Source organism: Aspergillus karnatakaensis, assembly GCF_047715665.1.
Source record: "Aspergillus karnatakaensis strain CBS 102800 unplaced genomic scaffold BJY04scaffold_62, whole genome shotgun sequence".
Taxonomy (NCBI): Eukaryota; Fungi; Ascomycota; class Eurotiomycetes; order Eurotiales; family Aspergillaceae; genus Aspergillus; species Aspergillus karnatakaensis.
The window spans coordinates 114,263-134,297 of record NW_027395774.1 but is presented as its reverse complement, the minus strand read 5'-3'; the positions used below and the strand labels follow the sequence as shown (position 1 = coordinate 134,297).

At 52.9% G+C, this 20,035-nt stretch overlaps 9 protein-coding genes across 9 annotated transcripts; 4 read left to right on the top strand and 5 right to left on the bottom strand.

Moving 5' to 3' along the window:
- Positions 1-125: 125 nt before the first annotated feature.
- On the top strand, positions 126-2,075 carry BJY04DRAFT_222692 (acyclic terpene utilization AtuA family protein; the record flags this gene model as incomplete). The annotated part of the gene is made up of 4 exons (XM_073717470.1): positions 126-543; positions 594-1,077; positions 1,124-1,881; positions 1,930-2,075. The coding sequence occupies 4 exons, from the start codon at positions 126-128 to the stop codon at positions 2,073-2,075; spliced, it is 1,806 nt and encodes a 601-aa protein (XP_073566659.1).
- A 471-nt stretch (positions 2,076-2,546) lies between these two features.
- BJY04DRAFT_231295 (sugar porter family MFS transporter) lies at positions 2,547-4,563 on the bottom strand (the record flags this gene model as incomplete). Its single annotated transcript, XM_073719492.1, has 9 exons — positions 4,351-4,563; positions 4,037-4,304; positions 3,890-3,984; positions 3,784-3,843; positions 3,642-3,727; positions 3,334-3,596; positions 2,917-3,287; positions 2,746-2,859; positions 2,547-2,696 (listed from the first exon to the last, which is right to left on the bottom strand). Exons 1-9 carry the CDS (start codon positions 4,432-4,434, stop codon positions 2,547-2,549), a joined length of 1,491 nt encoding a protein of 496 aa, XP_073566658.1. The 5' UTR covers positions 4,435-4,563.
- Positions 4,564-4,928: 365 nt separating this feature from the next.
- On the bottom strand, positions 4,929-6,880 carry BJY04DRAFT_231294 (general substrate transporter; the record flags this gene model as incomplete). Its single annotated transcript, XM_073719491.1, has 9 exons — positions 4,929-5,252; positions 5,307-5,635; positions 5,686-6,001; positions 6,050-6,181; positions 6,304-6,318; positions 6,372-6,537; positions 6,606-6,689; positions 6,743-6,759; positions 6,815-6,880. The coding sequence occupies 9 exons, from the start codon at positions 6,878-6,880 to the stop codon at positions 4,929-4,931; spliced, it is 1,449 nt and encodes a 482-aa protein (XP_073566657.1).
- A 474-nt stretch (positions 6,881-7,354) lies between these two features.
- On the top strand, positions 7,355-9,242 carry BJY04DRAFT_210345 (flavin-containing monooxygenase; the record flags this gene model as incomplete). Its single annotated transcript, XM_073714239.1, has 6 exons — positions 7,355-7,450; positions 7,494-7,552; positions 7,599-7,693; positions 7,745-8,365; positions 8,412-8,709; positions 8,759-9,242. The coding sequence occupies 6 exons, from the start codon at positions 7,355-7,357 to the stop codon at positions 9,240-9,242; spliced, it is 1,653 nt and encodes a 550-aa protein (XP_073566656.1).
- A 645-nt stretch (positions 9,243-9,887) lies between these two features.
- Positions 9,888-10,781, top strand: BJY04DRAFT_231292 (uncharacterized protein; the record flags this gene model as incomplete). The annotated part of the gene is made up of 4 exons (XM_073719490.1): positions 9,888-10,044; positions 10,091-10,168; positions 10,224-10,305; positions 10,359-10,781. The coding sequence occupies exons 1-4, from the start codon at positions 9,893-9,895 to the stop codon at positions 10,779-10,781; spliced, it is 735 nt and encodes a 244-aa protein (XP_073566655.1). The 5' UTR covers positions 9,888-9,892.
- Positions 10,782-10,979: 198 nt separating this feature from the next.
- Positions 10,980-12,911, bottom strand: BJY04DRAFT_222687 (transcription factor domain-containing protein; the record flags this gene model as incomplete). Its single annotated transcript, XM_073717468.1, has 4 exons — positions 10,980-12,056; positions 12,103-12,611; positions 12,658-12,701; positions 12,751-12,911. 4 exons carry the CDS (start codon positions 12,909-12,911, stop codon positions 10,980-10,982), a joined length of 1,791 nt encoding a protein of 596 aa, XP_073566654.1.
- Positions 12,912-13,435: 524 nt separating this feature from the next.
- Positions 13,436-13,933, bottom strand: BJY04DRAFT_199327 (uncharacterized protein). The gene is made up of 3 exons (XM_073712756.1): positions 13,826-13,933; positions 13,718-13,773; positions 13,436-13,671 (listed from the first exon to the last, which is right to left on the bottom strand). The coding sequence occupies exons 1-3, from the start codon at positions 13,921-13,923 to the stop codon at positions 13,622-13,624; spliced, it is 204 nt and encodes a 67-aa protein (XP_073566653.1). The 5' UTR covers positions 13,924-13,933; the 3' UTR covers positions 13,436-13,621.
- Positions 13,934-14,389: 456 nt separating this feature from the next.
- On the bottom strand, positions 14,390-15,660 carry BJY04DRAFT_231289 (putative oxalate/formate antiporter; the record flags this gene model as incomplete). Its single annotated transcript, XM_073719489.1, has 2 exons — positions 14,390-15,297; positions 15,345-15,660. 2 exons carry the CDS (start codon positions 15,658-15,660, stop codon positions 14,390-14,392), a joined length of 1,224 nt encoding a protein of 407 aa, XP_073566652.1.
- A 237-nt stretch (positions 15,661-15,897) lies between these two features.
- BJY04DRAFT_231288 (uncharacterized protein) lies at positions 15,898-19,959 on the top strand (the record flags this gene model as incomplete). Its single annotated transcript, XM_073719488.1, has 7 exons — positions 15,898-17,120; positions 17,168-17,652; positions 17,704-17,945; positions 18,476-18,588; positions 18,639-18,956; positions 19,006-19,824; positions 19,875-19,959. The coding sequence occupies 7 exons, from the start codon at positions 15,898-15,900 to the stop codon at positions 19,957-19,959; spliced, it is 3,285 nt and encodes a 1,094-aa protein (XP_073566651.1).
- Positions 19,960-20,035: the final 76 nt, after the last annotated feature.

The window sequence follows — 20,035 nt, the reverse complement described above, 5'->3', positions numbered from 1 at the left end:
CCCTCTGGACACAGGATTCGTATAGCCGGTATAGATACTTATAGAAGATATTGCAATGCACAATACTATAGAGAGTCACGCGAGCTTCTTTGTGATCCTATCAATCTCCAGTTTCTGCATCGAAAATGACTGCAAATACCCTAAGAATCGCCTCCGCTTCCGGATCGGTGACAGACCGAAGACACGGCCTGGCTGAGCTTGCTCGCAAGGAAGATGTTCAATTCATCGTGGGCGATTGGATGTCCGAGTATAACATGACCACTCGAGGCGGAGGCAAAGCAAGCAATAACCCCTTGACCTCAGAGTTTGAGACGTCGTTTATGGAAGCCATCGTGCCGGCGCTTGAAGATCTTGCCACTCGTAAGATCAAGGTAGCTGTCAATGCTGGTGCGAGTGACACCAAGAAACTCTATGATGCTCTCACCGACGTCATCGATGGAAAGAAACTCGACCTGAAGGTGGCCTGGGTTGAAGGCGACGAGGTGTCGGATCTTCTCCAGCAGTCAATCACAGCAGGAACGGCCTTCAAGAACCTGACAACAGGTAAGCCTTGGAGGAGACTATTGTGAGCATTGCTGACGAACTCACCGTAGGAAAACAACTTTCGGACTGGGATTTCACCCCCGTCTACGCCCAAGCCTACCTTGGCGCGTGGGGGATTGTCGAAGCCTTCAGGGGCGGAGCCGACATTGTCCTCTGTGGAAGAGTAACTGATGCCTCCCCAACCATTGGCTGTGCAGCCTACTATCACAACTGGACCCGTGAAGACTACGATCAGCTGGCGCATGCCTTTGTCGCTGGCCATTTCATCGAATGCTCCACCTACGTTACTGGCGGCAATTTCTCAGGCTTCAAGTCCCTGCCTGGGCAGTCTCTGGATCTAGCCTTTCCTATTGTTGAAATCAGTCATCAAGGAGACTTCATTGTCACTATGCAGAAAGAACGGGATGGATTTGTTACAGTAGACACGTGCAAAGCGCAGCTGCTGTACGAGATCCAGGGCCCGCTGTACTATAATCCGGATGTTGTTGCAGTGTTGGACGGCATCAAGATCCAGCAAGAAGGGCAAAACAGAGTGTACGTCTGCTCGCATACTGTCACGACCATGCTAACCACAGAACAGCCATGTCTCCAATGTCAAAAGCATCAAACCCCCTCCAACCACGAAAATCGGCATAACCGCCCACGGTGGCTTCCAAGCCGAAGTACACTACTTCCTATGCGGTCTAGATATCGAAGAGAAAGCAGCCATGCTAGAGCGACAAGTGCGGTACTTACTCGACGAATCCAAGTACCACACTCTGAAATTCCGAATCAACGGCTCCTGCCCATCGAACCCGTCCAACCAAGACGCAGCCACAGTGGACGTGCGCATCTTCGCGCAATCGAAATCCGAGGATGCGCTCTCGCAAGCTAACTTCCTCCGGCCATGCACGGATACCATTATGCAGAGCTATCCAGGCGCAACCTTTGCAGTTGATGCGCGCCAGGCCGCCCCGAAGCCCTACTATGAGTACTTTGTCTCCATCTTCCCCCAGGACCAGATTCGGCATGTCGCGCACCTACCTTTCAGCGACCAGAGTATTGCCATTGACCCTCCGAAGGATACTGTCGTCTTCCAGTATGACCAGGTATCCTATGAGACACAGAGCCCCTTTGCCCTTGACGTCTTCGGCCCTACGACCCGCGCACCACTCGGCTACGTCGTGCATGCTCGCTCGGGAGATAAAGGCTCCGACGCCAATGTTGGGTTCTTCGTCCGCCACGAGGATGAATGGGACTGGTTGCGCTCGCTGCTTACGGTAGAGAAGCTCCGAGAGCTCCTGGGGCGGGATGACCTTGGTCAACCTATTTTCCGGTTTGAGCTGGCTAATATATGGGGTAAGCAATCTGTTTCGACGATGTGAGATTCGTACTAACTGCGCATAGCGGTGCACTTCCTGCTCAAAGACCATCTCGACCGGGGGGTTTCCTCTAGCTCGACATATGATGTTCTCGGAAAGAATCTTGCGGAGTATCTGCGGTGCAAGTGGGTGGATGTTCCTGATAAATTCATGGCGAGGGGCAGGATTTAGTATAGCCGTTTAATTTATGGAATGATTCAAGGTACCATTACTCCTTACCTAGGACCCGAATCCTGCCAGGGGCCGTAGGTGCCTTTTCATATATTACGCGCGCTGAACGACTACTCGATCCTCTATTAGCGCCTTTCTCACATGTGGATCATATGGTAAAGGGAGTGGCCAGGACTTCACTTTACTCCTTCTGATACCGCTCAGGAGACCTGGTCGGGCATGTTAGTATAGAAAGCTGCCTTGCGCAGCGTTGACAGCGACAGAGAGCACCACAGTTCACATCCCGGGTTTCTGCAACATGCTTTGAGAACACGCCCAAGTCTAGTCCATCGTGCTGGAACAGCAGAGGCGCTGTATGTTTGGTGGTTGTAGCCACAGCATCATGCAATACACTCTTCTCTATAACAAATTCCTCCAGCACATGTAAATTGCAAGATACAGAATCCTGTCGACCACCTTTGGAACGGCTATCTACACATGTTCCACCTGCTTGCTCTTACCCTCGACCTTGGATTGTAACTCCACAGACGGTGTGTCGTACGATAACGAGGGGTCACTGTTTATAGAATTTCGCCCCTTGACAAAGATGTAATCTATCTCCTCTAGTGTTTTGCCGTTTGTCTGTCGGAGTTAGCATTCGTCAAGAACTGAAAAGACCGAGTCTCCTCACCTCCGGCATAAAGAAGTAGACAAACGGAATGCTCAAAGCAAGCATTATGCAAAACAGGAGATAAATCTTCCAGCCTGTGTTCTCAATTGCTGTTGGTGTCATCAGGGCAATCACCTAGATAAAATCTAAATCAGTAACCGGATGCATGGACAAATAGAAAAAAATACTAACAAAGGTCCACAGCCACTCTGAGAAACAACAAACTGCTGCCCCAAGGTGACGCAGGTTGAGCGGTGTAATCTCCGGCGCATATAGCCATGGCACACTATTCCATGACATGCCAAAGGAGATCTCATAGATGATTAACATCCCCAGGGCGAGGCGAGAGGAGGCAGTGGTCTCGAGCGCAACACCCACGGTGAAGAGCACCATCGCGAGACAGAGCATTGTCGATCCAAACATGAGTGTCTTCCGTCGACCCAGCCGATCCATCAAGAAAATTGGAGGGAATGTGCCCACCCAGAAGGCGATTTGGATGCAGCCTGCCACGAGACTGCTCAGTTCGCGAGACAAACCGACATTGGTCTCCAGGACGATAGTTACTACCTCTCGTCAGCACTAATTGAGCTATTGATGGATAGAGCTTACCGTAGAAAGCAATAACGTTGATACCCGTGAATTGCTGAAACAGCTGCAGCAGGAAGCAAAGCGCCAGCCGCCGTCCATTTTTCATCTCCGTCTTCTCCAGGAAGATATTTCGGAAGGTAAGTTTGGCATTGCTTTGCTCGAGGGAGACTGCCTGTTCCATCTCGCTCACAATTGATACTACCTCATGGTCATCCTCTGAAAGATCCATGAGCAGTGCCAGCGCACGGACAGCCTCTTGCTTCCTTCCCTTTGAGTAGGACCATCTGAGAACGTTAGTGCGCTCATGTAACCGAGGGCACGAGCAATACCGTGGAGACTCTGGGAGAAAGGGCATAGTAGCCACCGTGATAAGGGCAAAGACGTCCTGGAATGCAAGGGGGAATCGCCACACCACCTTGATCTCGTCAGCAAGTGTCCAGCGGATGATAAAGAAGTATCAAGCCGAATTACCTCTCCAGTATGATTCCGGATCATGCCGTAGTCAAGCCAATATGCCACGACTGTGCCGAACTGAATGGGTCAGTTGTGCATCCCGAGAGGAGAATATATAACATACAATCACAATAGACATCTGGATGGCAAGCGACCGCCCTCTGACCGTACTTCGGGAGGTTTCCGAGATATAAACCGGAACCGTAGAGGTGTTCATACCTGATTGAGGATCAGCGTAATACAGAGCATCTCAGCTGAACCTCAAGCTTACCATTGCCTATACCCGAGATAATACGACCCGCGATAAGCTGGCCAGAGCCATACGAACTGGCCTGCACAACGCCCCCAACAATCATGGTAATGCATCCCCAGATAATAGTCTTCTTGCGCCCGAGATCATTGCCCCAAAGTGCCGCAACGAGACAGCCACCGAGACACCCGATATTGAACAGGGCAACGATGATCCCGAGATAGGTCGAGCTTGGGTTGCCCATGGCGGAGAGAAAGCTAGGATCAGACACCAGTCCTCCGAGAACGCCCTACAAACAATTAGAGGGCACTTTGAAAAGGTGATACGAAACGGACCTGATCGTAACCGAACAGCAGGTAGGCGCTGCCGGAGCTGACAGTTATCGCAATCTGCAAAGAACGACCCTCAAGGGTAAACATGATGGCGGATTGTACGAATTTGACTATCTCCACCGGGCAGAGAGGACTTAATGGTCTTTATATCATTAATTCCGAGTGTTCAGAGCTCCAAGCCTACTATCCGCTTGGTCCATACTAGCTCGAACCGACTCTCTTACTATCCCCACGGGGCCCCAACCCCGGCCTTTCACTAGCGGGATCTCGACGTCGGGGTTCGGGATCTCGGTTGGACAGGCTGTCCAGGGCAGCGGACACAGACTTTGTATCCATGACTCATGGGCGCGATCTATGTGGTTAGGCTGCTCACGACGGGTTTGCCCTAGCCGCATGTTTCGGAATACCCTAGGGCGTATCAACCATTTACTATTCCGGTGCTGGCGCTATTCCCCCGTCTGTGAGTGAGGAGGTAAACCATTCGACTATCCGTTCACAAGATATACTGTCGTTTGATGTACTACTGACCCTAAGGCTAGCGCTCGACTACCACCGATACTTGCACTGTTCGTCCCGCAAGACTATACACGCACCCGTTCCTCATGCTCAACCTCCAACGCCTCCTTCCCGTCATCAAACTGACCACCTACATCCAACGAATCACGCTGCACGTCTCCCCTGGCGAACAGAAGATCAATCTCCTCAAGCGTCTTGCCCGTCGTCTCCGGACACAAGAAGTACACAAACGGCACCGCCAATGCACAAGAAATCAGACACCACAGCCACATTTTCCACCCGACATTCTGCAGCCCAATCCCTCCCGCAAACACCGTAATGAAGCAGAAGAGCCACTCTCCGAACGCGGCGGCAGCACCGCCCACATGTCGGAATGTTAGCGGTGCGATCTGCGGAGTGTCAGTGTGTATACGCCCAACCAGCTGTTCTGCTGCCGTGCTTACCTCCGGCCCGTAGAGCCAACAAACACCAATCCACCCGTATCCGAAGATAAAATTGTACAGGAACACAGCCGCGATGGCAGTCCACTGTGTTGCGGGCGTCGGATTGGGAGTTCCAATCATAGCCACGAACACAGCCATACAGATTGTAAGGCCGACGGCGGAGTAAATCATGATTCCGCGCCGGCCGAATCTCTCAATGGTACTTGGAAGGAAGAGCGAACCTAGGGCGAAAGTTGTGTTCATGACGGCTGCCAGAAGCTGCGACATGAAGGGGGAGAGCCCGATCTGGCCGAAGATGATTGTGCTGTAGTAGACGGACAGGTTGATTCCTACTCTGTTAGTTGAAACAGTCTCTTGATGGAGGGTTGCTGCAACATACCCATCATCTGCTGCATAGAGAGCAAGAGAAACGCGATTCGAATCCGACGGCCGACGCGGAGGCTCGTCCGGTCCCAGAGCAGGTCCATGACGTTGAACGTCTTCGATTCCTCCTCGAACTCGATTGATGAGATTATTGACCTCCTCATATCCTGCACTGCGTCGTCGCTGACTTCGCAGTCGTGCAGTCGCGCCAGTATTCTGTCTCCCTCTTCATATCTCCCGCGCGCATAGTACCAACGAGGGGTGTCAGGGAGGAGAAACATGCCAACGCCCGAGACGACGGCGAAGAAGCACTGAAAGCCAATGGGGAACCGCTGGAATGGGGTCAGCCTGACTAGTCACTAGTGAAAGATGAGCCCTACCCAGGAAATCTGATTATCCATTCTGGTGAACCCGAAGTCAACCCAGTACGCGAGAGCGCACCCACCAACTAGGAAGATGCACTGTATAGCAACTTCAGGACCGCGTTGTTTCGTTTTGATGCTCATCTCAGCCTGTACGGATTAGCATCATACTCACTAGATGTCGTCTGAACAAACCATATAAGTGGGAACTGCACAGGATATGAACTACTCCAGTCAGCAGTTACGCAACGTATCTTGTATGGATACAATACCCCGATCCCAAATCCCTGGTCAAAATTGGTTAGACAAGTACCGATATAGGGAGACTGCGATAGCGTACGCAAACTACTCGACCCGCTATCATCTGCGCGACTGACCACGCCGAAGCCTGCAGGCTACCACCAATGACCACTAGCACATCTCCAAGAAGGATACACCCCCGTCGGCCAAGCGGCATCCCCATGACGGACGTGAGCAGCGAGCAAACAGTAGCGGTTAGTGTATAGCTAGAGGCAATCATCGGGATGATCCAAGTACCGGTGGGGTTCTCGGGAGGTCAATATCGAGTCCGAACCGCTGGGAAAATCCTGGACTTACTCCAAGAGCGTCACGAAATGGCTTCGTCTCTTGAACACCGCCAAGTACGCCGGCGTCGTACCTACCACGGTGTAAGCAGCACGGCGATGTGGACTCGGAAAGTGGAGCACGTACCCATACATGCCGAACGCCTGTCGTTGAGTGAGCAGTGGGACAGAGTCAGAGGGGAATAGGGGTAGCACTTACCATACAACAGCAGAGGCTCATCAGCCTGTACAGAACTCGGCCTCTGGCGAAGTCAAGATTAAACATAATGATAACAGTAGTGCCAATGTAGATGGGAAGTGGACAGTGATCTCAGCGGCCGTAGACGGGAGAATGATATGTGTTTTATATACACACCTAGGTACCAATATTAGGTGTATTGTCGCCCAGGGCTACCCCAGACTCCGGATCATGGGGTATAGTGGGTACGGGGTACCCCAGTGGAACCTGGTTCAGAGCTCCACACATGCCCTTTGGTTTCTTTTTTGGGATGTGAGACATGACAGAGAGGTGAGGACGCCATGACTCATGACAGAGGTCAGGAATCCCAATCCCGTGGAGTCTCGCTGCCATCCGACCGATCAAGGGGCGGAGAAGGAGGCCTCGGCTATGGACTTATCTTTGTCCAACTGAGATCTGGCCGGCCGTTCAGCTGCGAGTCAGGTGGCACATGGGGTATAACAATAGTAGCTCTTAGAGACCTGTACAGCGCAGAAGCATCGTTCCAGCATACACGGAATCATGGCCAGCCCAAGTGTTATTCTCATCGGTGCGGGACCGTCTGGTATTGCGCTCGCGCATACCTTGAAGCATAAGCTTGGTTTCAATGATTTTACAGTAAGCAGCCATGCTACCCCTACTGAACTCACTAACTGTGTAGGTATATGACAAGCTTGACGGTCCTGGTGGAACATGGAGACAGAATACATACCCCGGAGTGTCAGTGATTCCGCGACAGATATTGACATCCACTAACAGCGTACAGTGGCTGCGACGTGCCAACCATTCTGTATTCCTTCTCCTTCAACCAGAATCCTAACTGGTCCAAAGAACTGTGCGAAGGGCCCGAGATTCTGGAGTGTAAGCTTTCCCCAGCAACAGAGAATATCACTAACCCTACTCCTCATACAGACATGGAAGCGACAGTGAACAAGTTCGACCTCCGCAAACATATGCAGTTCGGCGTCGAATGCGTATGCGCAACATGGAACGAAGACGGCCACTGGGAGGTTCTCCTCCGCGACACGCAAACCAAATACGAATACACCCGACAGGCTACAGTGTTCATATCTGCTGTCGGCGGCATCTCCAAGCCCCGCGACACAAAGTTTAAAGGCATGGAGAAGTTCACAGGGGAGATCTTCCACACAGCACGGTGGAATCACAGGTACGACTATAAGGGAAAGAGACTGGCAGTCATTGGCAACGGATGCAGCGCTGCACAGGTGGTGCCTGCTGTCGCTCGGGACGCCGCGCTGGTCAAGCAGTACGCGCGAAGTGCCCAGTGGTACCACGAGCGGCCGAATAGGAGCTTCACGCCGTTTGAGAAGTGGTGTTTCCGGAACATCCCCATGTGGGAACGGTATGTGCGTCTGAGGCTGTTCCTGATGAGCGACGGGCTGGTCGCCACTTATATGCCAGGGCCTGCTGGAGAGAAGCTGCGGGCAAAGGCTGAGGAGGGGGCGCGCCGATACATCCATTCCATGGCGCCGCGGAAATATCATAAATTCCTCGTTCCCGACTTTCCTCTGGGTATGTGCTATCATGCTATCCTGCGGCTGCATACTGACCTTTCTAGGATGCAAGCGAAGGATCTTCGACCCGAACTACCTGGAGAGCCTGCATTTCAGCAACGTCGAGGTCGCGCCAGTCGGGATAGAATCGATCGACGAGACCGGCATAACCAGTACAGACGGGAACCGGACAGAGGTTGATGCAATCGTGTTAGCCACAGGTTTCGACGTGCAGCAATTCATTGTCCCGATGGAGATCTACGGCAAGAAGGGCAGAAGGCTCGAGGAGCAGTGGAAAGAAAGCCGCGGAGCCCAGGCGTACATGGGGACATACGTCCACAACTTCCCCAACTTTGCAATCCTGTGAGTCAGTCTGCCGTGCTGTCAGGCTATGGACTAATCGTTCCTACAGATTCGGCCCGAATACTTTCCCCGCCCATAATTCAGTCCTGTTCGCCTCGGAAGTGCAGGTCGAGTATGTGGCGCGTACGTTACTCGCGCCTATCATTGACCAACGCATCTCCTCGCTCGAGGTAAAAGCTACTGCGGAGGATCAGTGGGTGAATCGAGTCCAAGCCGACCTGAGTGGTAGCGTCTTTGAAGCCGGATGTTCAAACTGGTACATCAACAAGCATGGCAAAAACTCCGCATCTTGGCCCGGATACGCCTCTACATACTGGAAAGAGTCGCTACGACCGCAGCTCGGTGTTTTTATCGAGACCCCCCGCTCCAAGCTCTGGGCTGTGAATACGGTGGCACGATGGATTAGGACAACACCCAAAGAGACCTATGGGATCATGGCCGTGCTTGTCGCGGCTGTGGTCTGGAAGAAACAGATCATCCCGGTGGACAGTGTGAAGGATATCTATGCGGGGCTCCTGCGTCGTCTGGCTTGATTGTATCTATGCTTTTTCGTATCCAATGGCGTATAGGACAGACTGTAATGACTACGGGATAAGGCCTCGAGCATGACAGCGACCCCGCTAGCGACCCCAGATCCATGACTCATGGACACACCCATTCGGCCCCGTGTAGATCGTGTTCAAAATCTGGACAACAAACCCGAGGAGCCGAGTTGGACCCTTGGACAGGCAACCTGGGGTCGGCCTGTATGGAGCCGATTACCCCGCGGGGATGGAATGCTGGTCCGGTCGATCGATCACAGTCTTATAACTCTACGCGGTAGCATTCCGGATCTTGTGGATATTTTCAGTAAATGTATAACCTGCATTCTTTGCTCTATCTCCCAGCATCATGCTCACCAAACGCTGTATCAGTAATTTTCTACCCCGTCCGGGGCGAGGCCCAATCAATGCTCTTCCCCTGTACCTGTCTCACCCTTCTATCGCGAAGAAATGCCATCGTCTGATTGGTATAAGAGTAAGGCAACCACGGTCTAACCGGGACTTCCATACTATTCCCGTCAGAAGTGCTCCATCTGGCTCGCTCCAGGGCGCCATCGCAGACAAACTATCCCTCCATGGAAAGGTGACGGTTGTTACTGGTAAGCCATAGTTATTCCACGTCCTCAAGCTACGGCTAACGAATGTCGACAGGTGGAGCGAGAGGAATCGGACTGACTCTAGCGGAGACTGCCGCGGGACTCGGAAGCGACGTTGCACTTCTTGATGTTCTACAGCCTGAACATGACCTCGCGGAGCTGGAGAAGACTTACGGTACTCGCTTTCGCTACTATAGGTTCGTTCCAGTGTTCATGGCCACACTCCCTCACTGACGCCTGTAGGATGGACGTCACCTCGAAACCAGGCATGGATGTAGCATTTGACAGCGTCGTCAAGGATCTCGGCCGGATCGATAACTGGTAACCTTCAAGAACCGCGCAGTATGATGGAGTTTCTGGCTAAAAGCACCTTCAGCATCACCTCCGCGGGAATTGCCCTCGACAAGCCCTTCCTCGAACACACCTGGGAAGAGTCCAGCCGTGTTCTCGACATCAACGTCAGCCCCTTCCCCTACCTTTCACCCCTTTACAGCATAACTTACAGATCCAGGTCCTCGGCTCCTTCTTCAGCGCCCAACTCGCCGCCAAGCAAATGACCAAACAAGGAACAGGCGGCTCGATCGTGCTCATCGCCTCCATCGCCGCACACTGCGCCATCCCAGGCCAGGCAGTCTCTATCTACGGCGCCTCCAAGGCGGCCATCAAGCTGCTCGGCAAGACATTAGCCGTTGAGCTGGCGCGGTCTAACATCCGCGTTAATACCTTGTCACCGGGATTCATCAGCACAGCCATGTCGAGTCAGTTCAAGGAGCTGCAACATGTGTTTCAGTCTGTCCCGCCGCTGGGACGGATTGGGGTTCCGGAGGATTTGGCGCTTGCGGTGGCTTATCTGCTTAGTGATGGGGCGGGGTATACTACGGGCGCGGATGTTGCGGTTACCGGGGGGTTGCATGGTGGGAGGATTGAGGTGTAGGTTAACTCTTGTTATGGGTAGAAAGGTATAGGATGGGTCTATAGTGGTTCTTATGCATGTTGGTGTAGGGGGACAGCACTGCAAAGATGGCTCATCGCGCCCTCGGAGTGATATTGTTTGTATTGAAGTTGATATTATAGCGCTGTGTGGCTGAATAGAGGGATTCTGAACCTCATGAGGTGTAGTCATGATATAAGCTCACGGCAGAAGCGCAGAGGACAGTCTATCCCACAGATCTGTCGAAGCCGTATCGGTAAGTAGAGCGTGCATATATTTCGCCAGCACCGACACATCCTGCAGGCGGCTTATCATGTTCCAGCACTGGTGCAAGCGAATCGCGCTTCTCGCGTTGGTGCCTGGTTGATTGAGACCGCGGCGATGGTAGGTGAGAGCAAGAACGAGAAGCGATACAGCCGGTCCAGGCAGAGACATCGACAAGTCAAGACTATGAACCTCCTCAAAGAGCCCCGCTATCTCGACGAGATACCCGTCCAAGAGAGGCGAATAGTCCGCCACGAACGGGTAGAGCAGTGGATCGCCCAGTTGCTGCAGTTCTTCTTTCACCGCGGCATATGATGTTCCTAGGTAGAGGAGCCTGAGCCAGGTGCGGTAGAGATGCAGGCTCTTTTCCCACTCTGTCAGGTTCAGAGACAGGGGGTATGAGTGATGCCCTGCCGGTGAGAGCTGTCGATGCCACTCTTGCAGGTCTTCCAAGTTCCTCGCCGCAAAAATCTCCCACATCTTGGGGCATACCCGGGTTCCTGGGTTTCCAGACGCCATAACAACGTCTTTGACACCGGTAGCGAAACTCGAAAACTGCGACAAACGGCATAGCTTGGTTTTCTCCACAAACAGCTGCGCTTGGATTGCCTGGTACTCGGTGCTAGCGAGCACTTCACAGCCACCCGCGACCTCCCGTAGCTCGAGAGGGAGAGTGTGGCAGTTGAAGTCGGCAAGCTCAACCATGACAATCTCGGGCGCAGCAGCTGTGTGGTGCTCCCCTTCGATGGTCATCATGGCTAACAAATCCTCCGACGTCAGCCGCGCGTGATTGTACAGACTCCACCATGTGCACTTCCAGATCTGCTGCTGGCGGGTCGTCATGGACAACGGGTCTGGGCTCCGATGAAGGCCTATCGAGATAGCTAACGAAAGACACGTTCCGATCCAATGACTCGCGTCTTTCGTGTGTTGTAAATCCTGCCAATGGACGAGGAGTAGTAACGCCTGCACGGTTGTCAGACGGTCTTCTTCACAGTGTAGTTCCAGCAGGGCCTGTATAGAATTAGTATTCTCGTAGTACTACGTGTCAGACTACTACCTTTGCGCGGTTGAATAATGCCTCCCGGCCGGCTTTGCGAGAGGTGTAGCCCTCATCGTGGATATGCGAGATGTCAACAAAGGCAGCACCGGCGAACATGACAGCGTGGAAGAGTAGCAGGCTAATAGTATTTGAGCCATCGGCGTCAATTATCGCACGAAGAAACGGTTCCAAATCGAGAACCGGAACGTGAGGGTGCACCCAGAGGATATAGCTGTTGAGGAGTTGTGTCCGGAACCTCGTTGTCGGTAGACTCAGTGCACCTTTTGCTTGCAGCAGCTGTAAGTCTGCGTCGTCCAACCAGTCAGGCAATGCAGCCACATACTGCGGAAGAGGTGGCCGGGAAGGGGACTCAATCTCCTCGGTCTCCTGACCGGGTCCGAGCAACTGCTGCACAATGGAAACATAATTGTCGAGAGGCTCTGTTGCCGCAACATCGGGGCTAGATACAGCAAAACGAGGATTCTGTTGGCGCTCGGTCTTCTCGAGCTGCGAAGCGAAGAGCTCCTCTACGATGCGTCAGTCAGCGAAGACAGTTCCATAGGGGTTCCATACCCCCACAATATGTCACAGGCGGTAAGCGTCGTTTACCCCTAGCGCTATACAAATTAGCCAGTGACCTGGACCTTTGAGCACGAAAATACAGACGGTTTCTCGGCATTGACCGACCCATCGCAGGGGATCTTCAGGCGATGGCAGGCAGTGCAGGGGATGCCTCGCACGCCGATGTAACAACGCTCCTTCCGCCTCACACAGTAGCTACAAGCGCCTGCTTGCGCCGTTCGGACTCGCTTTGGTGTATGGTGCATCGTTCAAGTGATGGCCGGCTTCGTTTGTGGAGGAACGAAGCTCGGGCCGAGTGCTTTTGGTTGTCCAAATTGGCTGGCGTCATGAGTCATGGGAAGTCTGTCATGACATTACCTTTTACGCTGTGACAATATGCTATGATACAACGAAATAGACTTTCGTTTATTCGAGGTCAGATTGGCCGTAGCCCAGCCAAAGTTGATCTGTACACATGGACTAACATATCGTCCCTTGCAGCGTGCGAGTGGTCTAAATCACGTACTGGGTGTCCTAGGTGTATACCTTGCTGTAGGTATAGTAATATCGATCCTAGCATACTATTTGGCAAGTACATTCAGCTTTAGGCTGGGAACATTCTATTATCGGCTACTCTAACCTAGGCGGAAGACAGATATCAATCCCGCGACATGAACAACAACGCTACATTGGATTGTACATGTTTTAGTACTTACGGGGTTAGTGACTAGGCTAACATACGGAATTCCAGTTATACATGCTATCTGGCTTGCAAGGGTATTTGATTAAAGTCGCTGTTCTTCGTTTCCATCTAAACTATCATGGTCCCTTCTTCTGAAGTTTGCCGCGCTACACCACCACTGGTCATACAGAGAGGCAAAAGGAACGTTGTAAACGGATTTCATTACAGTCCAAGGACGTGCGGAAGACCGTATATGTTGTCGATGTATCGCTGGTAACCTCGGTTCCTGACTATTCACCGCGCATAGCCACTACCACGACAGCACGATCCGAAGCATTGATCACCTGCTACAGTCAGTACAGCTTGTAGATATGGTCCAGTTATACGTACCGTTATATGGAGTTGGAGCCACTGCAGGCGTTTGTTTGGGTTCGCGTGGTGCTTTCCTGTTCGGAAATTAGCCTTTAACATGATGAATGCCCATCAAGTCCTACTCACTTGATCAGCGACACTATACTCTCCGAATCAGACGCAGTGGTCTTCCTCCCCGGGTGCAACAACGTGCGCAGCTTCTCAGACACAGTTTCTTTCACCATCGTGACTGACTGACACAGAACGTTGCCGGAGCAAAGGAAGATAAAACCACCACCTTATAAAGACTAAAACCCTCCACGCCTGCCATGCCACAGTCCATCCGCCGTGACAGAATCCTTCAGAGTCAATATCGGCCAAGTACCCACCTGATAGGCTCGCTGTTCAACCGCGGGGCAATTCGGCGGACGCCGAGCATTCGCTATTCTTGGACACCCGGGCTGCACCAATCAGTGGACCTCGGATTGAGATACCCCAGGGGGTAGCCTCTTGGCCAGCGTGCGGGATGGCAGCTTGTCCAATCTGAGCACGGCCTTGGTGCGGAGGTTGCACGGTCTCGTGTTGGCTTTTCAGCTTAAGTGAATATGACTAGGGTGGTGACCACGGGGTAGGAGATGTTGATATTGTTCTTGGTATTGCTCTAACAGGTCTCGACCATTCTATCTATCTATTCAGTGGCAATTCAGAGGTCTAAAAAACCGTCTTCAGCCGCCAGCCCGCACAAACACCCCGCGCTATCACGAATGCCACCGTCGCGGCGAGATAAAGCCCGCCCCCAAAGCCAACCAACCCGGCGTATTCCCCCCCGCTGGCTTGGAGAATCGCCCCCGCGATAGGAATCCCCACCAGCGTGCCAACACTCGACACCGTGAATGTCGTCCCGTTTCGCTGTCCGTACTCTTCAACCGTGCAGACCTGCGATATGCACACGGGGGTAAGACTGATTGCGGCGCCGGACGCAAAGCCAAAGAGCACAGCGTAGCAGATTACACCCGCGATGTTATTCCCGATCGGGATCCAGAGAGCCAAGGTTAGGATCGAGCAGATCAGTGAGGTTACAATCATCACGTTGAACCGGCCTAGCTTGTCTGCGATAAGGCCCGGGAGGAAGCGACCCGGGATTGCCCCGAGGTTGAGCATCGGGATCATGCCGTATGCGAGGGTCCGGTTCATTCCGACGTGCAGGGCGTAGCTGGAGATGTAGGTGATGGGGATGAAGACTGCAAATTCCACCAGGAATATGGCGATTGTTGTTGTTAAGTAGGGCGGGTCTGCAAGCGCTTTGAAGTCAATTGCAGCGGATGTCCCCTTCGATCGCGAGAACCGGGTGCGCATCAAGAAGCAGGCAATGAATAGCAGGACTGCAGATAACAGAGCGATAATGCGGATTGCCCAGCCAAAGCCGATCTTTGGGGCTGCAAACATAACGACCAATGGAAAGACCACGCCGCCGAGCCCGCCGGCTGTGCAGGCGATGCCTGTTGCGAGGCCGCGGCGGCGATTGAACCAGTGGCCGATTACTGTTACGGCTGGGTTGAAGAGCGTGCAGGCTGAGATTCCACCGAGGACGCTGAAGGAGAGGAAGATCTGGTAGTATTCTGGAGGCTTTAGCTGGAGTTCTCTGCTCTGCAGTATTCATACTCACCCGTACTGAAGCTGAAGAATAGGATCGAGGCCACCATGGCGATAGACCCAGGGATAACGACATAAGTCGGTCCGTAGCAGTCGAAGATCGGCCCTACCTGGGCGCCGGAGACGTAGAGGAAGAAGGCGTAGGCGCCAAAGACCCATCCAATGCTCGACTCAGAGTAGTCTTGCAGCTGATGAGTGGCTGTCCACGCGTGCAGTGTTCCAAGACTATTCAACAGGCCCATTGGGGGTATCATGGCACACCAAGCCCCGAAGACAACCAGCCATCCTTGGAGGCCGCCTTCGGGGTAGTCGATGTCACAGGTTTCCATCTCAACGGTGGCCATGTCTTTCGTAGACTGATGGCGGACCACCGTGGTCTCAGGTGATTGATATACTGAGAGCTCGGCGAAGATGGACAAGTTTTTCGCGATTTTCCAGATGGGTCGGCAGACTTGCACTGTGATTCGTGAAGCAGCTGCATGTGGGTACACTCGACTCATCTTCGCCGAACTTTCGGTGACGGACGACCTATATCATCCTCACTCCGCCATCTTGACTGCATCAAGATGAATTCGCCCGTTCGCCGACCATACCGATCGAAGCGGCATCCGCCGTGTGACCGCTGCCGCCAGAAAAAGCTCCGATGCGATCCCGACAACCAGGTGGCTTGTCGACGGTGCCAGAGCAGTGGCAACCCGTGCTCTTTCAACCGGCTTCAGCGATCTGCATCAATTCCTATCGCGACATTGTATCCAGAAGGGCAGCAAAGCTATACACCGATCAGTCCAACCGTTCCCACCCTTGAGACCAATACCCCATCTCAATCTCTCTTGCCACACTCCATCCCTGACCGGCCTGGCCCACAGCAGGCAATCCAAACCCTCGACCTGTTGCAAGGGGTGTCGGCGCAGGTTGTTGGAACATCCGGCGAATCCGACCCCTTCCTACTACGCCACTGCAGGTTCGACGATTACGGCCTGCTGCATCTTCAACAGATACGCCTGCGCAACGCCGGCGGAGTTCCACTTGAGGAAAAGATTCCGGTGCATTTCCTAGTCACCGACAATGCTGTCTATGAGCCGATCAAAGCTTCTACTGCCGGTGCCAGGCCGTTTCCGTCACCGCGCGACGAACTCAACGCACTTGTTCCTGTAGAGCACGGCCAACGCCTGCTGTCGCTGTTCATCACATATGTCTTTCCCAGTTTGCCGATTGTTCCGCATTTTATTGTTTCTGAAAATCTACAGACAATCCCAGTGCATCTTCTAGCCGCCCTCTACGCATCCGCGTTGCCGTTTGTGAAATGCGATGACTGGTTGAGTGTTGTCTATGCGTATCAGCCATCGCCAGCTGCCCAGCTATGGCGTTTAACGCTTGACCTTATTATGGGAGAACTACATACACCTCATCTATCTGTCCTACAAGCTGGTATTCTCTACCTGCACAAGCCGTTCGACAACTCCCAGCATGCATCAACAGCAGATACACCATTTGTCTGGTCCATTGTCGGAATGATGGTCGGTCTGGCCAACAGTCTAGGGCTGGGATTCGAATGCCGGCCGATGGGAATGCCACTCTGGGAACGGCGTATCCGGCGGCGAATCTGGTGGGCAATCTACAGCGAGGATAAGTGGCGGGCTTTATTGCTTGGTCGGCCACCGTACATTCGTTCTGATGAGTGGGATGTGACGGACCTCGACGAGGCAGATTTCGAGACTGCCCCGGCAGAGAAGTTCATGCGCATAGTGCAGTTGGCGCGGATTGCCGATGAGATACAGAGCTCGTTATAGTATGCCCTACTCCCACCAGTCTCATTGCTTAACTAATACCATCTAGCTCCCTCCGTTCAGCCCAACGCCTGTCATCCAACTTCCCCGACTCCCTGCAAACGTCGCGCAACCTCCTCCGAAAACTCCAAGAGTGGCTCTCCCTCATCCCCCACCCCTCATCCCAAGAGGGGTCAACTGCAAACCCGAACCTCTCAACCGGCCTCCACTTCAGCTACCTCCTCCTAGAGATCTTCATCTTCCGCGCCCTGCTCCGACCGATGGTCCCCTCCGCCCCACCACCGCGCCTAATCGACGAATCCGAAACAATTCCCTTCTTCCCGGATCTCACGGTCGACGACTACCTCGCGCAGATCATCGACGTGGATTCTCTCACTACGAGTCTACCCAGCGAGGAGGTTCCGGCTGTTAGTCTCGCGAATCAGGATAAATCGATGCCCATTGTGCTCAATGCTGCCGAGAACTGCGCGGCTAGTATGTTGAGATTGGTATCGAGGATGGAGGCGAGAGAGATTAGTTCTTTTTGGTATTCTTGTATGTCCCTTTTCAACTGCAGAAGTCTGTACCGTCCAACTAACTGTATAGGGTCCCGCGTTGGATTCGCAACAGTGAGTAATTTCCTTCTGCTGCTGCTAGTGCAAGCACCGAGTCGGGAACACGCCGAGCGCGCGAAGAAGCTGGTTTATATGTGGCAGCAGGCTCTGCAGAGCCAGAGTCGGGGGTGGGATATGCTAGATCTGGGTCTTGTACGGTTGAATGCACACCTTGGTATTGGGCTGGGGAGTGCTTTTTATTTGCCGGGGTATATTAAGGAGGTTTCGGAAGGTGTATCATGAGGGTATAGAATTGATGTCAAAATCAAAGCAGCCACGAGCTTGGCAAGTCTAGCAGTTCCAGTTTATCAATAGGTAGGCTTGACTACGCGACAGGTATGTGTTATTACACGCATGTTTACTCTAGTGCTGTGTATGTCCTACACAAGTAGCTTAGCTTAAAAAACCACACTCCAAGGTGGCAGTTGTCAGGGTACAGCTAGTTGATGATCTTGTGAATGGACTGCGTCCTCAGCGCTGCTGGGTGCTAGTTACCTGTCGACTAGCAACAACAGCATGATTTCAACACATGGCTAAGCTACTCCCTGCTCTATGCTACGAGCTTGCTCTCATCAAAATATTGGTTCTTTGTGTTCGGCGAATATCCCAAAATCGTACGTAAAGCTGTGGTCCGGCCCACCTACTGTCGCGGGAAGGCGCGGTGTGTATGGATAGCTCCACCTGTTCATAGAGGGCGTCCACAGTCACATAAATTCTCAGTATTTCCTCTGCATGCTGAACAAAGTAACTAGACATCGAGAAAGATGCTCACGAAAATCCCAAAAGTCACCCCCTCGGGCCTGCGAATCAACCAAGCCCGACTCTGGGAAACTCTGCACGAAACATGCCAATGGGGCTCTGCCCATCAGTGGGGGGAGTATGTTTTCCCATTCTCTCACAACAATATTTTCTAAAACTTGAATACAGGAAGACTCATGAAACAGGCATGGCCCGCCTAACACTGACACCCGCCGACGCGTCAGTGCGGAAGTGGTTCGCGCGCGAAGTCACCAAACTAGGCTGTTCCCTGACCGTCGACCAAATGGGGAATATGTTTGCGCGGCAGTCTGGAACGCTCAACTCGTCGGCGCCGATGATCGCGATGGGGAGTCATCTAGACACCCAGCCGAGGGGTGGTCGGTATGATGGGATCCTAGGCGTTGTTGGCGCGCTGGAAGTACTACGGACGATGAAGGAAAGTGGGTTCCGGACGGGGTTTGATGTTGGGATTGTGAATTGGACCAAGTATGTCTTCTTATTCTTGGGATATTGAGGGTTGGACTAATGATATTAGTGAAGAAGGGGCGCGCTTCCCCAAGTCGATGTGCAGCTCTGGTGTCTGGGCTGGCGGGATTTCGCTCGAGGATGCTTGGAATCTACGTGATATTCAGGATAACAAAATCTCGCTGAAGGCGGAACTCGAGAGGCATGGGTATCTTGGTGACGTTCCCTGTTCTGCCGACGCAAACCCGCTGGCGGCGCATTTCGAACTGCATATCGAGCAAGGCCCGATTCTACAGGATTCCGGTCGATCGATCGGAGTTGTGACGGGGGCTCAGGGGTACCGCTGGTTGAAGTTCACTGTTACCGGGCAGGATGCGCACACAGGAACAACGCCGCTGGGTGCGCGGCGGGATCCTCTCCTTGCTGCGTCGAAGATGATTGTTGCGAGTAATGAGGTTGCGCAGCGGCATAGTGCGTTGGCTTCGACGGGCATTATCAAGATACCGGAGAACTCGTCGACCAATACCGTTGCTTCTAATGTTGTTTTTACGTTGGATATTCGGCACCCTCGGGATGAGGTTGTGTATGCTGTTCAGGAAGAGTGTCTCCAGTTGTTCGATAGGATCGCCCGTGAAGACGGAAGGGGAGTGACTTTTGAATGGACTCTTGATACGGACTCACCTGCAATCCAATTCCATCCTGACTGCACGAAGTCAATCCAGACAGCGGCCAACGGCCTGCTCGGGGAGGAGGGATGGATGGAGATCACCAGTGGCGCTGGTCATGATAGCGTCTATACCAGCCGGCATTGCCCGTCTGCAATGATCTTTGTGCCCTGTCGGGACGGTGTCAGTCATCATCCGACGGAGTATTGCGCACCTGAAGACTGGTATGTGCAGTTGGTCCCGATGCAGAATGTTACCCTACTAACAGGAATAGTGCCCTTGGAGCGCAGGTTCTTCTCGAAAGTGTTGTCAATTATGACCGCTTTTTGGTTGAAAGAGGAGCTCAGTCGAAACAGTAGCAACAATCATAAAAAGCACTAGAATTGATTTCACTCCGTGTCAGTATTTATAAAAAGTGTTTGTTTATCTAGATAC